Source organism: Myotis brandtii, unplaced genomic scaffold, assembly GCF_000412655.1.
Source record: "Myotis brandtii unplaced genomic scaffold, ASM41265v1 scaffold123, whole genome shotgun sequence".
In the NCBI taxonomy this organism is placed as follows: domain Eukaryota; kingdom Metazoa; phylum Chordata; class Mammalia; order Chiroptera; family Vespertilionidae; genus Myotis; species Myotis brandtii.
In genome coordinates, this window is record NW_005354291.1 from 12,384,401 (window position 1) to 12,403,361 (window position 18,961).

Sequence of the window (18,961 nt, forward strand, 5' to 3'; positions counted from 1 at the left end):
TGGGAGGGCTCCCGAGATGCCTCTAGGGCAGCTGGAAGCAGGGCTTTCTCTGCTGCTTTCTGTGGGTGACTTTCATTCTCTCCAACCACCAGCCGGTGCCCCCTGACAAGCTTTCTACCTCCCAGCTCCAGGCACAAAAATCTCAGGCAGAGACACTGACCCAGCTGGAGTCCATGCTGGCTCTGGTCAGGTTCCCTAGGAGCAGCCCTGTGAAGAGGCTGTGTGTTCATCTTTCATAATGAAAGTGCTCTCAGGAGAAAGGGAACGGGAGAGCGGGACAGGAAAGGGGAAAGAAACCAAACCAGGGTGCCATTTAAGGTCAAGTTTCCGGCTTCAGGCTAATCCTGCAGGGAGCTCTGGAGTGCAAATGGCTCACACACAAGGCAAGTTTGCGGCACTTTCAAACTCCCGCACCAGCTAGTCCTTGGCTGTAGGCCACCGCAAAAGCACAGATTCCTCATGCTCTGATACTCGCACTTGCTGGCAGGTGCTGTGGACAGCAAAGCCTCTCCAGTAGCACAAGACAGGCCTCCAAAGAGAGTCACAGACGTGAGCTCTTGGATGCAAAGCACATCAAAGCTCAGACACTGGCACTCAAAATAGATACCCGAGGGACCCATGCAAAGAACCAAGAATGGCTGTTACACGTACTTTTTGAGGATCATATGGATCTGGAATCCTCTTCTTGGCTATAATCTATGTTGTCCTCTTAAATTTATCTCTGCTTCAGCCTGTTCATGAGCAAAAACTCATGGAACCCATTTTGGCTCAGGACATTCCATGCTAAACTATTCTAGTCACCTTATCTCGAGTAGTACAAGAAAGAATTTCTCAGGTTTAAAGAAATACCATCAAATCCCATCATGATATTTTAAAATCTGATACCATGATTTTAAATTTCATTTCAAATAACTAGGTTAAAATATCATGTTGGTATTATTCTAGAAAATAAAAGTCTAAGAAGGGGAGTTGGCACTACCCTCTATTAGCAACAATAAGTACATGTGTACAGCTGGGATAGGACAGTTTCAACAGTAATAAGAATTTAATACATTAAAGGAAGATCTCATAAAATTACCAAGAAGGCAAGTAATAGTGGATAGTGATTAGTAATTGGAGCAGAAAATCCATTGATACCTGTATCACCCATTATATAATACAGTAAAAAACTAAATATTTTAATTTATAGAAAAAGAGTTGAATATTTATCAAATAATAAATGCTGAATTGCTTTATTAACCTTTTAAGAGAAAGACTAAATCACAAACTATCAGTTAATAGATTTAGCTAAAGAGAATAAAAGACTCCATATTTCAAAAAAAAAAACTTCTTTAACCAAAGTAAGAAAGCATACAAAAGGCGGTAAAAAGATGTATGCAGAAAATATGATAAATACAGCACATTCTTTTTTATACAAATTGGTAAGATAAACAAACAAAATCTATTAGAGATGAATGATTTGAACAAGAGGACATAATTAGCTAACAGAAAGACTTAAAATTATGAACCTCCCTCAAAATAAAAAATACACATAAAAATAATGTTATAGCACAGTAAAAGCTAGAAAAGTTCCAGGACAAGCGGAATAGGGAAACTGAGACAGATAGCTAAACAGCAGTTTGTGTCCACCTAGTAAATCCTACTTTCCCCAAACCAAGGACACTGAAGAGTACTTTGCACTTCTCCCCAACCAGAGGGAAAATAGCTAAGATCACCCTACTCTGGGAGACAGCAGAAATCCAATTAATGCCATTTGCCAACCGCACCCAAGGACAGACAAGTTAAGAGAATAAATCTCATTTTGGTACAGCAGCATAAAAGCTGATAAATATCCTATTGATCTTCCCCTCCTTAATGACCTCCCCTAAATTCCCAGTCTTTAAAAGTCCTGAAAATTAAGGTCCCAGGGCACTCTCCCTCCAGGGAGCACGCCTATGCCATTCCCTTACCCCCTGTCCTCCCCCCACAGTCACATGTCTCCTGACCTCTAAGGGACCCCATGAGACTTGCAACCAGGGGAGCAATGGGCAGTGGCAGCTCGTCCCAGGCCAACCCCCTGAACCTGTCTCCAAGGCCCCCTATTCTCTGACTTCCTAGTCTAGGCTCTCCTGTTGCTTGTATGCCCTTCCTTGATTCACTCTCCTAAGTATATATTTTTGCTGCGGTCAATAAATTCCTGCTTGCTTTTCTATGCTTTGTCTCTTGATTGAAATCTTTCCCTCAAAAAGATAAGAACTGAAGTCTCATAGTTTCCCCTGTAACAATAACAATGAGTTTTTGTCAATTCAAACATACCTCAAGCTGTTAAGAGTAGCACGTGGAATTTGATCCACTCATCTACAATAGTTGACAGTGTAAATTACTATAAATATTTTGGAATAACAAGTTAGCACTACATGTACAGAATAACCAACATTATCACATGTCTTGACACAATGATCCCATTTCTGGAAGCTTGGTGTAAAAAAGCCAAAATAAATAAGAAGCAGTAGAATTTATGACAGGAAGAAGGGAAGACAGAAAGGAGGGGAGGAAGTTAAGAAGTTGGAAGTAGGAAAGGAAGAAAACAATAGGATATTAATTAAATTATGGTACAATGCAGCCATTTGAAATAATATGTAAACTACAAAAAGCAAGTAAAGCAGGACATTTTCTTTGCACATATGAAATTAGCTACCATGCAAACATTGGGCATGAATATCACTAGCATAAGAAGGAAATTTTCAAAGGTGAAAGTAGCTGGGATTTACTCTCTCTGTCTTCCAAATGCTCTTTACTGTTACTGTATATCCCTAACAATAGCAATAAAGCACAAGTAATGCTGAGGAGAAAGCCCAAGCAGTCACCAACTCTTCTAGGCCAGCAGGCAGCCGTATTCTTTTTTGTTCATAGAGACGTGAGAACAGCCTTCAATTGACTCTGGAAGATTCTGGAATAGGGGTAAAAAAGAAAAAATATGTAGAAACAAAACCCCACTTTAATTTACTTATTTCTACAAGTCAGGAGAGGCCTAAGAGCATCCACTTTCTATATATACATGAGAGAAGATTATGCAGGTAAATGATTATTCGTATTTCCACAAACACTTCAAAAAAGAGCACTTGATAATATCTCCCAGATAGGGACTGAGTTTTGAGTCACTTATGGACATTCTGTTGTACTAATCATCACCATCAATAAACAATTAGTCCCTCTGTTGCACATGCTGCTACACTGGCCTTTATCTGATAGCAGATCAATCCGCCCTAGTAACAGAAGATGCTTTTTCTAAGAAAGTGGGAAAACCTGGCCTTTGGACAGGTGTTCTCCCATGTCATCCATCGTACATTTGTCTGAGCACTCTGGTTCCCGAGTTTGGTCAGAGAGGAGGGAGCAGAGAGATTGCCTGCCCTGCTGGTATCAGGGAACAGGCTTTCCTTTTTAATGATTAATAACAACATGGTGGAATTTTTCTATTCTTCGATTGTCATTTCTAAGCTTTCCATTGCTGTCAGCCTGCAGCAAAAAAAAAAAAAAAAAGCCCTCTGTCAACCCCAGAAACCACGCTCTGGCTCGAGATCAGTGGGCCGCAGTGTTTCTGAACTGACAACTTTAGGGGGGAGGGATGTCAGCGTTAGAGCCATACCTGCTTTTCTGCCTCCTCAACTGTGAAAAGCTACAAGTGCCTGTTTCCTTTTAACACCTAAGCCCCAAACTACAGCATAAGAAAAAGATCCCCACTTCCTGCCTCCCACTCCCAAAATGGCAAAACTGTCTTTTTGACATGTTATTAAAATCTTTAAAGTTGAGATGTGGGGTGTGTTTTGGATTTTTTTTTTCCGCTCACATTGATGGTTTTAGAATATCTTGAAAAGCAGGGTACAATTTAGCTTTCTGAGGACGGCATTCAGTCGCATAGCTCTGTCCCTGGTTTCCCAGAATGCCACTGGGCCCTGAGGTGGAAATTCCAGAAAGGAGCTCTGCAGAAAGAGTTGATTATTAGTTAGCAATAAGGATTTTATATAAATAACTAACTGTAGGCCTTAAAAATACTTCTAGTACAGTCTGGCAGACAGATCATTTGCTGATCTATGTTGTATAGGTGATATGATTTGGGCCTTGGTAAAGAATTCACTCCCTTATAGAAACTGATAATAACTGGACAGTAACTGGAACAGGGCAAGAGTCCTGTCTCAATACAGGCTGTGGCCAGGACTATTTAAAAATCCACATACATATTCAGTTAAAAAGATGAAAAATTGTGTTTTATATGTGGAATATTGGGTGCAATTTCTTTTTTAAAAAAATTTATTTTTAGAGAGAGAGGAAAGGAGAGGGACTGAGAGAGAGAAACATTGATTGGTGAGAGCATAACACCAATCTGCTGCCTCCTGCACGCCCCTGACTCCACTGGGAATCAAGCCCACAACCTGGGCATGTGCCCTGACCGGGGAATCTGACGGGCAACCTTTTGGTGCACGGGTGACACCCAACTGAGCCGCACTGGTCAGGGCTGGATGCAATTTCTTACCTGCTTCATTGAGGCAACCTATTTTTATAAAGGTGCTTTCTTTCAGTTGATTTATTTTCCTTATTGTTTATGCAAATATTTCATAACATAGCAGACACTTTTAGGCAACAAGAAAAATTTCCAAATGGTATCATGACACTAAAGAGAATTAAAAATGGTTTTAAGAAATCTTTAGGTCCACATAAATATGACTGTAACTTTAGACAAGAGCAGTTTAGTTAGGACTAAACAAATGACAGCTAAAAAAGAATGAAAAAACTTAAAATATCATAATCTAGTTGTGATTAACCACTTTAGTTAGGAAATCTGATTTATATTTCCCACATGTGATAGGTACATATCCTTTTACAAATCTGGAATATAGATGCCATAGTTTCCAATACATACATTTATTCATATGTTATATACCTAAACCTAGGATCCCTTGGATTAATATGGAAGATTATGAAAAACTATATTGTATTACCAGGGTCCATAACTCCTTTTCTTTTCTTTTTTTTTTTTTAATGGAACTGCAGAATCCAGGAAAGGCTTAAAAATACACAGAACTCTATTCACTGATGCCCATGTATTTTCCTATTTGTTTTTATTCTATCCTACAAAGTCATACAGATTTTGCATGAATAAAGGAACAAGTGGGAGTCCTCCCTTATAATCTCCATCATCCAGGCCTGGTCTCAGCTTGGAGATATGAGAGTTCTTTTCCACTAAGTTTGACCTCTTTCCTACCCTTCCTGCTGCTGCTAACCAAAGCTCATTCTCAGACTCTCACTGATAATTTATAAACTTTTCAGAGTCTCTGGGATTTTAAATACCTCATTCTTTGAGGATCATTTTAATATCAAGGCTGAGTTAGATTTTAAGTAAATGAATTCTGTAGTTAGTCATCCTGTGTTTTAAACTCCTTTAGATATTTTATTTTCTCCAGAAAAGTATTATTTGGTTCACCGTCATTACATTTAAATTATCAATAGTTAATACTTAGGAAAGAGTGCACCATATAGAATGTTGAGAAATATTTATTCAGAATATATATAATAATTAAACTTGTATTCATACTTCCTTGAGGTAGTTCTAGAAAGTAAACAGAGGTTAGTTAAGTTCATGTTCCCTCACCATCTATGTGGGACCCACTTGTAGGCAGAGTTCTATTTCCGTGACTGTGGGAAATCACCAAAAATGTGGGGAAAATGATCCCTGTACACAAAGTGACTCATGTACTAGTAAATTAAGAAGGGTGGGGACTTTCAGGAGATCTTGCTGTTCGGGTTCCCTGTTTCTAGGTATGTCTATAGTTGTGTCACTAAGTAAGCGATGTAGCTCAGTTTTCTCAAGTCTGTGGGTTGGAGAACACTAATGCTTAAGAACCACATAGGATTGCTCTGGAGTGAAGGAAGCAGAGCAACCATGTGTGTGTGTGTGTGTGTGTGTACTAGTGTTCAAGAACCATAGGATTGCTCTAGAGCAGCGGTTCTCAACCTGTGGGTTGCGACCCCTTTGGCAGTCGAACGACCCTCTCACAGGGGTCGCCTAAAACCATCCTGCATATCAGATATTTACATTATGATTCATAACAGTAGAAACATTACAGTTATGAAGTAGCAACGAAAATAATTTTATGGTTGGGTCACAACATGAGGAACTGTATTTAAAGGGCCAGAAGGTTGAGAACCACTGCTCTAGAGGGAATCAAGCAGAGCAACCCTGTGTGTGAGTGTAAAACATTTGATCATGGGTCTATATAACTTCCAGATTCTTTAGCAAAAGAACTTCCTATCACCTCTCTGGCCTCTGGCATTAGAATTACCTGTGTGTAGACCTGCCTTGAATCAGAGGATAAACACCTTAGGAAATGAAAGGTCTGTTTTCATCTGTTTTCACTGTTTGACGGATAATGAAGAAATGTGTCAGCTGGCACAAAGGATCTGGTTTTCTGGTGAGCTCCTTAGTGGGCCCAGCAGGCCTATGGGGCAGGCCAGCAGCAGGTTCTTCTAGACATCAGGCCTGAGGATGTGGAGGGGGGCACTCCCAGCAAACAAGCGAAGCTTCTCCTAATGAAATGTGACAGTGTTCCTACTGGTGGGAGGCCATGGGGACAGGGCCAAGAGAGGACTGGTAGTTAGGGAAGGATTTGCATAATTACATTCACCTGAGGGGCTCCATTTACCCAACAATGAGTCTCATTGTGGTAAAGCCTGCAGCTGGCCATACTGTAGAACAATATAAGCCATGGCCTTATTCTTCCAAAACAAATGCCTGGACTCTGAAAAATGACAATTAGCATTTCAAATACTAGACAGCCATTGATAGTACAAAATGTTAGCATGGCGTGTAATACTACAAATTTGGGGGCATGTATTGATATGTAATGCATGTATTAGTTCATTCAATAGCAGAAGAATTGCATAGTATCAATAATACCATATTTACATATGCACTACCTATACTGTATGCAGCCTGATTTATATATAAACATATGTACATATATTAAAGTGTTAATGTGTCCATGAACAGAGTGAGATGACGCTTGAAGTATAAGTTTTCTCTTGATGTTTGGAAAAGAATGATGTATTAAAGGCTTTTCCTGTGTAGGGCACTTTCTGTGTTAAGTTCCGGCACAGTGTCTTTTGTTCTTTGATTCCAAAAGCTTACAAGGGATTTGAGAGATGCTAATCAGAGTCAGAGAGGAGGTACTTGATGGAAGAGGCTGCAGGCTCACACACAGCCTTGCTCCATGGCTAGAGGCATGTTTACCTAAGACTCTAAACAGACTGAGTAGAGATATGAAGACAGCAAATATTGTGCCCGGCTCATTTCCTGGTATTGCCCACATTTACATTAAAAAAGGAGGTGCAGAGGGTGGAGGTTGGCTGGTTTAGAGGCTGTTCCTTGTAGTAAGCCCAGTAATCATTATATTTTGTCCCTCAAATTTAGAGCACAGGAAGCAATTCCAAGTGGAGAAAAACCACTAAATGGGCTTGCCTATTCTCAGCTTTAATTAAGTGCACCTTTAAAATACAATTTTGTAAGCACAGCAGCATCCAAATCTCATTTCGGTGTTTTACTAGAAAGTAGGGAAATATTGGAGCACTTCACCTGGGAAGGAACCAGTCACCTCTTTTGAAACTCAAAAGAAACTGTGCCTATCGAATGCCATCGCCTGACTATCTGATAAGACAGAAGCTAGAAGCTAGCAGGAGCTGGAGTAGGTCCAGTTGGCCTTGACTCTGCCCTGCCTTCCAGAGATGGTGTCCTATCCTGATGAAACACAAACATGCTGGTTTCTATATTCCTTCAACAACAGGCAGTGGAAATTACACACGAAAGAGAGTCACCTTGCAGCTACAAAGAATGGTCACTGCAAAGGAGACAAAGGTAACACACAATGGCAGCACGATGACAGATGTGCACACACACAGGAAGTTTCAAGAAGACCCGTGGCTCAGGCCACCATCAGTTCTCATGACCACGCCTTGCCCTCCAATGTCTGCCCCATCAACCCACCACCACCCCATCACTAATGTGAGCTTTCTAAAGCAAGATAACAACAACAACAAAACAAACAAAAAACCCCCACATTTCCTTGAAATTCTTCTGGTCCTCATAGTCCATGGCAGTGGTCACCAGGCCTGGCGGCACGTCAGAGCCCTCTGGGCATGACTCCACCCAAACCTTCAGACAGGGGTAAGCAGACACAACAAAGAAATCTGTATTTATACTTCTCAATTCTTCCAGCTTTTTGGAATCAGAGGTACATAGAATCTCCTCAAATAACATCATTTTGCTCAAAGTCATTTCTTTATAACAATGATAAGATGCCCTAGAAACTTAATTCTTGTTTGTATCAATTAGCCTGTGACAAAATTTGGTTTCATGCAGTCATTTCGCTTGAAGTTGCAAAACCAAGGGACAATGTTAAATGAGAACTTGCTATAACTCTGACTATGTGAAGAAACTCAAGCTTCCATTATATAATTTTTCAAAGGAATCTTATTTCCCTCCTAAATTCTTCTGGGGTTTCTTGGGTTAAAGGGGAGAGAGTTCTCATATTTTCCATGTTTTTTACTCTTCTCATTATCCAAACTTAGAACTCCTGCCTTTGACTTCTTCCTTTGATCAGTTTGGTAATCTTCCTGTCTTGTCTTCATCTCACTTGACCCCAAGTCACCACTACCAGACTGATACTAATTCGTGGATAATAAGTCTCAACTAATGAAGAGAGGAAGACTAAGAAGAGTGCAAAATAGGAAACAGAGTAATATTCAATATTAGACATCACTGCTCCTAAAATGACTTGGCCCTTCCCACCATTAGGTAAGTAACTGGGTGGATATCACTGTTCTTATGCCCTGACCTTACCCGCCCCCTGCCCCAGAGACCCTTCGTCCCATTTTATCTTCCCTCCCCTCCCCTCCCCCAGTTCCAAGTTCCTTCCTGCTGTCCACCAAAAGTTTCTGTCCCCCCCAAATTCATATGTTGAAGCTCTAACGCCTAATGTAATGAGTATATATTTAGAGGTAGGGCCTTTGGGAGGTGATTAGGGTTAGATGAAGTTATAAGGATAAAGTCCCCATGATGGGATCAGTGTCCTTATAAGAAGACAAGAGACTAGATTTCTCTCTCTGTTTCTCCTTCTCTCTTCCAGGTGGGAAAAACAGCAAGAGGCAATTGTCCACAAACCAGAAACTGAATCCACTGACACCTTGATTTTAGATGTCCGAGCCTCCAGAACTACAAGAAATAAATGTTTATTGTTTAATAAATGTTTATAGTTTTCCCCACAATGTCAGATTTTTAAAATTGCATATATCTCCCTTGCTGGAACCCTGAAAAGCTTTCCAGAAGATTCTGATGGAGCCAATCCACTGGCTGTGACTGGGAACCATGGCTGTCCTCTCTGTGGAACATCTTTCTGGGGACATCTATCCATCTTGGAGAGTCCTGCTTACCCCAGAAGAGTCTCTCTGCTTTTTTCCTCCCTGAAGCTTCCTGTAACTTCACCCAAAGCAGCTTTTCCTTGTGTCACACCATTATACTTTGTACCTATCAGTATGAAAGTATTCATCATGTGGTAATGGGATTGGGGCGTGTCACTTCAGACTCCCCTACTGGTCCAAGGGCACCTTGAATGCAAGTCTTGCTCATTATGGTGCCTAGAATCCACCATGCTTGGTGTAGAGTGGAGTGCATTGTGGATATTGAATGAAGATGTGGAATAAGTATGGGTTGGATGAGGAAATCAAGAGGTCACTGGTGATGGTGGTCACGCTAAAAGAAATACTCACTGGGGACAGGCTACCTTTGGGGCTTCAGACTGGGACCTACACCCAAGTGCTTTACTGATCAAGGGCTGGCACAATGGAATCATGCCCACAATCCACTCTCCTCAGCCCAGTGGAAGAGTGCCATTTACTAGTACTTATTGATCTATCCAGAGTGTCCCATTTCTGCAGCTTGTTAGCTGGAGGCACTGCATGTTCTAGTAGAGTTCCTGCTGCTGTTAGCTCCGGCCTTCTGAGATTGGAGCCAGCGGTTGGAACCCTACTGAGTCATTGCATTCCTGTTTCTCTGTGAAGGGGGAAAACCTACCACAAAATTAATTGAAGTACTTTAGGAGGATCATTATTGCCACATATTTGGAAAATGTTCAAAGAGCTCAAGTTATTTCTATAGGTACCTCAAACTGAACATGTGCAAAATGGAAGTCATCACCTCTCCTGGATGTCTTCTCTTGAATTTCCTTCAATGGGTACATCTAGTTGCCCAAGCTAAAAGCCTTCCTGCAGTCTACTCACAGGTCCCAATACTGGGTTCACCTCAAAAAAATAATTTCAATCCTCTCCCATCCATTCTTCAGCCACTGCCCTGCTTCAGTCATCATCTTCTCTTGATTATATTATTTCAATAGCTTCTTGTCATCTCCTGTTATCTGGTCTTTCCTCACAAGTTCACCCTCCAGATGCCCTCCAGATAATTTTCCAAAAAGAGGATTTTGTTCTCCTGCCTAACACCCTTGAATGTCTCCCTGATACTCTCATCCCACTGGATAAATCCAGATTCTAGCTCGGAATACAAGTCCATTCACTTCTGTGCCAACCTAGCATTCTTCCCTTTTACAATTGCTCCATACCATGCATTAGTCAGTTCCCTAAGGGTGTCATGTTCCATTACGCTTTCTTGGTTTGTACTTGCTGTTCCTTTAATCTGTGCCTTCCCCACCGTGTCTGTCAGTTTCATCTCCAGATGAATCTGAATCTCTCTCCAAGTTCCTGGTCATTCTCTGTATAACTGTATACTCCTATATGGTAGCACTTCATGTTCACTTGAAATCATTTGTGTAATCTCCCCCACGGGAACTTGAACTTGACTTCATCAAAAGTAATGTGTCATTCATTTTTCTCACCCTGGCATTAATCAAAGTCTCTAGCATTTATTTTGTGCAAAGTAAATGTTTGTTGAATTGAAAGCCTATCAACAGAGACATCAAGAGCTCTACCATGCAACAACTATGAAGAATGAGTTGGATTCATCCATACTGATTATAGTCTCAGAATGATATATACACACCTCTATCATTTTTGTAAAAGGTAGAAAAAATAACTCTACTTTTGTTTTTGCCTAGATGAATATGGCAAAATGGATGGGGAAAGTCCTAAATGTAATCAAAAAAAAAAGATGGGTGATTCCTTTATAGTTATACAAGTTTGACTTATCACAAAGAGCTTATCTTGCTTTGTAAAGTCAATTAAGGAAAATAAAGTAAATGGTTGATGAATGAGTAAATAAGCTTGAGGGAAGAAGTTTTCAGAAAAGAGAGAATATTGTTACTGTTGTGCAAACCCTAAGAAAATAAGAAGAAAGTAAAAACATATAATTGGAGTATGATTAGTCACATTGTAAAGGATTCTTCTTTCCTCTGAAAGATCTCCACAGGCTCCTTTTTTTTTTAAAGGCAATTCCATGAAAGCTCTTACCCATTGTTAACAGATCATTAACTGCAGTGCTTGATGGACTGGGTGGGACAGGTGGGGCCGAGAAAGGGACAGTTTTAGGAGTCGGTGCCAATTGAAGGTCAATTAGAAAGGAAGATAAGCTACATTGATATTAGAATGTAATTATCAGGGAAATTATTACATTGAAAAAATTCAAAGGTCACACAATTCTTCTGGAAAAAGGGCACCCAGTGGTTCAGGGAGAAGGGAAGGTGCTTAACTTCCTGGGGTGGGGAAGATGGACAAGGCCATAAATGTGAAAGCAATACACTCTCCTGGCAGGTACAGCATCCAAGTCTACATCTCACTAAGAAAGAAAATCCTCTTTTAGTGTCTGCAATTAGTCACTAATGAGGAGAGGTGGGTGGTAGTGGGAGAGAAGAAATATTTTTTTTCTTTAATAAAGGAGAAAAAGTAAATTAGACCTGGCCATTACCATGAAACAGAAGAAACTCTAAGAAACACTGTACCATTAGAATGATGTGGGCCTATCTTATACTTTTGTCATTGAAGCAGAGAACAATGAGAGCTACTGAGTCACTTTTAGTATTTAATAAAAGAAAAAAAAGCAGCTGGGCTTGCGTTAGTGACTAATCACATGCTTGTCACCAAGAGATAATTAAAAATTTTTTCTACCAAAAGAAAGAAATCAATCTATAGGTCCCACCCACATTTTTATACAATAAAAATCAACTTAAGAACAATAAGAGCAGCCTTGAGGGCGAGAGGAAGAAGGCACAGAGTGGTAATAATACATTTGACTTCTCTGAATCACATAAAACGGGGAAGGCAGACTTTTTCTGTAAAGAGCCAGATAGTAAATATTTTAGGTTTGCTGTGCCAAGAGATAAAATCTAGAATATTATGTAGGTGCTTTTATAACAAGAGAAAAAATAATTTTTCCACTACTTTTTTATTTATTTAAAACTTTTTTAATGGATTGTTGAATTTGAATTTCATATTATCTTCATGTGCTACAAAATAGTATTCTTTTCAAAATGTTTTCAACCATTTGAAAATGTAAAAAGCATTCTTCGTTCTTGGGTCATACAAAAATAGGATGGGCTAGAGTTTGCTGATCCCAGACATAGAATATTGCTGAGTCATGACAGGGTTCCCAATCAGTCAAGGCCCTAGAAGCTTAAGTTGAGTTTAAGCATGACTTCAGAGTCCTTCTCAACACAGCAGTGTTGCCAGTGACAACCATAAGTGGTGGGGAAGGGCAACCGCCCTGCCATGCAGTAGCCATTTCCATAGTGACTACTCATAAAACAGTTAACTCATATATCAGCTGGGTTCTACCTTTTCCTTTCAGATCGGGGGAGCAATTGACTCAGTCCTCCATCCCCAGCCTCAGGAAAGTCAACGATTTGGGTTATTCCTCAAGAAGCTTGCAGGCTTGTGTCCATGAGCAATTGCTTCTGCTGCATGAGGTCAGTTTATGGATTTGCTTCTTGTTTGCACTACCATTTCAATCAGAATCGGTAATTCAGTTATTAGTTTTTTTTAAATATTTTTTAAAACAAACCCACAGACTTTTAGCTGAAGATCCAGGGAAACAATGATGATTAACATGGCAGCAGAAACAGTAGCTGCTCAACACCAGCACCATAGCCAACATTTCCAGACAGCTAGCTTGTTTTGTCAGACACTTTTCATATATTATCGTACTTAATCTTTCAACAATCATTGGAAATATACTACTTTTAAAACTATTATTCCATTTTACAAAAAAAAATGAAGCTAAAAGAGATTAAGGAATTTGTCAATCACAGAGCTAGTTAGCGGTAGAGCTGAATAGTCAGCAACCCAGATGCATGTTCCCCAGCACTTCAAGTGAACATCACACATGTTTGTCCTTGTAAGTCCTTCCCCCACCCCAGACCACCTTATGGAGTATCGTGGCTTCCAGCCATTTTCCTGGCCCCCTCTCCTCACCCATGTCTTTCTCAACTCTTCTCCCAGATTGTTCCCAGGGACTTCCAGTACCTTGATACAATTCTTTAGAATAATTAGCTCTTGTCAGCTCATATTCTCAAAATGAGCCCTAGTAAAAGTCTTTGAGAAGTGATGTCATTTTACAGGAAGGAAACCTTGATAAGCCAACTGTTGGATATGGAAAAATAAGACATGGTCAAGGTAGAAGGAATGAAGTACATTAGGAAATTAGAAAATTAAAGAATTTACTTTCTGAGAGAGAGGGGCAGTGAATAAACAAGAAAGGATGAAATCAGGGATTGCTGAACAGAATGGCAGAGAAGAAGTGTGTGTGTGTGTGTGTGTGTGTGTGTGTGTGTGTGTGTGTGTGTTTTAAGAATTTCCTTTGTATGTAACTGTTCAGTAGATCTTTTATGCATAAAAAGGCCTTGTAAGAATATACAGAATGTGTGAAATCAAGAAATGGAGATGGAAGGTAGAAAATGAATAAAAGCTCCTTGAGAATTTAAGGAGATTCTTTAGACTTTCCATATTGATTGTTTGACATTGGATTTCCCACAGTATGTGCTAATGTTATGCAAATATTTAGAAACAGGATGAATCAACATAGTGAAGCGTCAGCCCACAGGGAAGAGGACAATTCTATCTGAGTGGGGAGTATAGAATGTAGAAAAACATAAATATGTAGAAGGTGAGTGTTCATCTTAAAACCATCTTAAAAACCATACAAAGGGGGCCTATATAAGGGTAGGATGGTGGGGCTGGAAAGGATGGGATGAATGTGAGAGAGATGATAGCACTGGTTGAGGTTCAGGTGCAGGAAACAGCGACTTCTCTGGTATTTTAATGAGAAAGGGACGTAATGTAGGAAATTGAGTTCTTTCAAAATTGTTTGCAAGGGCAGAAGAACCGATTCTAGGACAACCTCTAGGAATGAGCAACAGTGTAGAGTGGCCCATGTGGAGGTTGTACCCCTGCCTCAATAAGAAAAGTGGGGAATCTAGAAGCCACCTTCAGCAATGTAGAATTCAGGAAAGGCCCACTGTACCTGTGACAGGAGCTGCAGTACCTGCAAATAGTGGCTCTATGCTGTGCCCGTTCCACCTACAAGAGTAAAACGTGCAAGCCCCAGCCCATGATTTGCAACCCTCACTCCAGCAAGTGACTGGATTCTGGAGAACTACTATGCGTGCCAATAGAAACCAGCATAGAAAGATACCTTCCACCTCATTTCTGCCTTTCAGACTTCAACACGAATGCATCTTATTGGTGGAAACTGATTACATTAAGAACCTAGTACCATGCCAAGCCATATTGGAGATAAAGGCAAAAGGAAGAACCAGTAATATCGCACTATATTTTAATTTTTTTAAATACTCCATTCATTAACAAAATTTATCTCAATTGCTGAGTTTTTTGGATGCCCCTTAAATTTTGTGTCTGAGGTGCCTTACTTGCCTCACCCTAATCTCTGCCCTATTAAGAACCATAGCTGCAAGGGAGTCTTAGAAATATAGTTTTTAGCTTTTTGTTTTCTGCAGTACAGAAAGCACACTGGAGAAGGTTAGGATGAAGGCTGAGAGGCATCTGTGACAGTCAGTTGTATGTGTTAACTTGGCTAGGGTATGGTACCCAGTCTAGATGTTGCTGTGGAGGTATTTTTTTTTATGTAATTAACATTGAAACCTTTGACTAAAGCAGATTACCCTCCATAATGCGGGTTTCTTCATCTCTTGAAAGCTTTAAGAGAAAAGACTGAGATTCCCAGAAGAAGAAGAAATTCTGTCTTTACAATTATGTGAGCCAATTCTTTAAAATAAATCTCATATCATATGTGTGTATGTGTATATCTGTACACATATATACACATACACAACCGCAACTCTCTAGGTATTTCAACCAGAAAGGGACATAATGTAGGGAATTGGGTTTTTTCAAGTGTTTCTGGAAGGGCAAGAGAAGCAGACTCTTACACATTCTATTAATCTCATTAGTTCCTTTTGTTGGAGAACCCTGGCTAATACACTTGGAAGAGGTAGGGATGGAGATCAGGTCCAATACATCTACCATTATTGAGGTAAAAGAAACACTATTCAGTTACAATGTAGAGGGAGGGACAGAGAGAAGGAGGAGACTAAGTTGATTCCCAGGTTGCCAGTGTGGATGATCAGCTAGTGCCCTTGACCGAGATAAGGAAGACAGATACAGCACCAGATATCCCCATGAGAAAACGGAGCACATGCTCGTCATCCCTAGAAGACACAGTTAACATCTTCCAAATGCAGCCATGCTCCAGTGCATGAGATCCACCCCAGACATGGCACAGGTTGCCTGGGACAGGTGTTTTGGTTGTTCCCTCATTTATTCATTCAATTTCTCATCTGTTAGATAAATACAAGGGTGGGAAAAAGTAGGCTTACAGTTGCTCATATGGAAAATAATACAATATTTAATAAATTATAATATAAGAATAAACTCTGTTTTGTGCACTCATAACTGTAAACCTAATTTTGCCCACCCCTGTATTTCAGTGTCTACCAGTGTCTGGTACTGTTCTGAGCTTTGAAGGTAATATGGTGAACTAAAGATGAGTTGGCTCCTTTCATAATGTTTTCATTCTAAATTAGGAAGATATGATAAACAAGCACACAAGTAAACAAAGGAAACAATTCCAGACAGTGAGATGTGCAGTGAGGACCAGGAAACAGGGCAATATGATGGAGAGTGACAGGGAGTGGGGGATACCCCGGACATGGTGATTCAAGTAAAATATCCCTGGACCCCGTATGGAGCTCAGGGCGAGGGGAAGGCTGAGCTGCTGTGTGTGTGACCCAGCTGGAATGAAAATAAAGAACTCCAGACTTATGTGATGAGTTATTAAAGGGATGCCACGCACAATACAAGTGTCTGTAATGCCCTCCTTGGTTCCCCATATTAAAAAACAGTAGATGGTAACTGGATGAGCCTGTGTAAGGTGAGAGATGGTGAGCTGGATAGCAGGGTTCGGGTCCAGGGCTGAGTCTAAGAGCAGCATCTGGATTCCGACCAGAGGCTCCCCGGGGTTGTTAAATTCTCAGAACGAAAGTGCTTGGCACATGGTGGGTCCTCTTTAAATATTGGTTGATGAATTAAGGAACCCCTTGACTAAAGATGGAGGGAGTGTCTACAGCCGTATCAGGAGCTTTTGCATTCTGTGTGATTTCTTCACACTTGGGAGAAGCATTTGGCTCCCTTCATAAAACAAGTCCCAGAGATGTCTCTAATTCTGTGCCCTTCATTTCAGCACTTGCTATCCCCTTGGGGGACTGTGATTTGCTTTGTAAAAAATATAATTTTATTGTTTTCAGAGAGGAAAGGAGAAGGAGAGAGAGAGAGAAATATCAATGATGAGAGAGAATCATTGATTGGGCTGCCTCCTGGACAGCCAAAACCCAGGCATGGGGCCTGACCAGGAATCAAACTGTAGGCCTCCTGGTTCATAGGGTGAAGCTCAACCACTGAGCCACACCCAGCTGGGCTGTGATTTGCTTTTAATACTCCTGCCATAGTCTGGCCCTAAATCCTTTCCTTACATTTGCCTCTGCAGTAGTCGAAGTAGCCTGGAAATTCTAGAAGACTTTCAGTGTTAAAGGAGTAGAAAAGATTAGTGAACCAAGAGCACAGAGGAAGAACAAACTATCAGGTTTATATATGTTATTCAGTTTTCTGATCTTTCTAGACCTACTGGCTCTGGTATCACATACTATGTAGAAAGACTGCTCATATCCAACCCCAAAAGATAGGTACAGTTACACAAAGGACAAGACTCCACTGTAGGCCCATCTCCACAAATGGAACAAATCTTACTTCCTCTATCCATTTTGAGTTTATTTTTGTGTATGGTGTAAGTTGGTAGTCTAGTTTCATTTTTTTTTCATGTATCTGTCCAATTTTCCCAACACCATTTATTGAAGAGGCTGTCTTGACTCCATTGTATGTTCATGTCTCCTTTGTTGAATATTAATTGAGCATAGTGGTTTGGGTCGATTTCTGGGTTCTCTATTCTATTCCATTGATCTATATGTCTGTTCTTGTGCCAGTACCAGGCTGTTTTGAGAACAGTGGCTTTGTAATACAGCTTGATATCTGGTATTGAGATCCCACCTACTTTGTTCTTCTTTCTCAGGATTGCTGCAGCTATTCGGGTTTGTTTTTGTTTTTGTTTTTGTTTTTGTTTTTTTTATTCCAGATGAATTTTTGGAAAGTTCATTCTAGGTCTGTGAAATATGCCGTTGGTATTTTAATGGGAAGTGCATTGAATCTATAGATTGCTTTGGGTAGTATGGACATCTTGATGATGTTGATTCTACCAATCCATGTGAACACAGTATGTTCTTCCATCTGTTTATGTCTTCCTCTATCTCTTTTTTCAGTGTCCTGTAGTTTTCCACTTATAGGTCTTTCACCTCCTTAGTTAAGTTTATTCCTAGGTATCTTAATTTTTTTGGTGCGATGGTAAATGGGATTGCTTTTCTAGTCTCTCTTTCTGTAAGTTCATTGTTGATGTATAGAAATGATATAGATTTCTTGGCATTAATTTTGTATCCTGCTACATTGCTGAATTAATTTATTAAGTCTAATAATTTTTTTTTGGGGGGGGGCAATGGACCTAAATACTTTTCTAAAGAAGACAGAAGAAAGGACAAGAAACATATGAAAACATGCTCAAAGTCACTAATCATCCAAGAGATGCAAATCAAAACGACAATGAGGTACCACCTTACACCTGTCAGAATGGCTATCATCAACAAATCAACAAATGACAAGTGCTGGAGAGGATGCGGAGAAAAGGGAACACTCGTGCACTGCTGGTGGGAATGCAGACTGGCGCAGCTACTATGGAAGACAGTATGGAGTTTCCTCAAAAAGTTAAAAATGGAACTCCCATTTGACCCAGTGATCCCACTTCTAGGAATATATCCCAAGAAAACAGAAACACCAATCAGAAAGGATATATGCATCCCTATGTTCATAGCAGCACAATTTTCAATAGCTAAGATTTGGAATCAGCCTAAGTGCCCACCAGCAGATGAGTGAATTAAAAAATGGTGGTACATCTACACAATGGAATACTATGCTGCTGTAAAAAGTAAGGAACTCCTACTATTTGCAACAGCATGGATGGAGCTGGAGACCATTATGCTAAGTGAAATAAGTCAGTCAGAGAAAGATAAATATCACATGATCTCACTCATTTATGGAATATAATGAGCAACATAAATTGATGAACAAAAACAGATCCAGAGACAGAGAAACATCAATCAGACCATCAAACCTCAGAGGGAAAGTAGGGGAGGGTGGGAGTAAGGGGGAGAGATCAACCAAAGGACTTATATGCATGCATATAGGCCTAACCAATGGACACAGACAACAGGGGGGTGAGGGCATGAGTGGGGGGGATGAGGGGGTAATGTGGGGATAAGGACACATATGTGATAACTTACTCAATAAAGAAATTTAAAAAAAAATCTTACTTCCTCTC

The 18,961-nt window shown here is 40.2% G+C and overlaps 1 protein-coding gene across 5 annotated transcripts in view; it reads right to left on the reverse strand.

Moving 5' to 3' along the window:
* Window positions 1-18,961, reverse strand: part of AHI1 (Abelson helper integration site 1) — a 218,305-nt gene that overhangs the window by 16,832 nt on the left and 182,512 nt on the right. The window contains exon 25 of one of the 5 annotated variants that reach the window (XM_014533848.1): window positions 2,868-2,929. The exons of the other annotated variants lie outside the window; for them this stretch is intronic. Within the exon in view, the coding sequence (XP_014389334.1) occupies window positions 2,887-2,929 (43 nt within the window). The 3' untranslated portion in view covers window positions 2,868-2,886. Of the gene's footprint in view, window positions 1-2,867; window positions 2,930-18,961 lie in introns of those variants that run through there. 5 annotated transcript variants of the gene reach the window in all.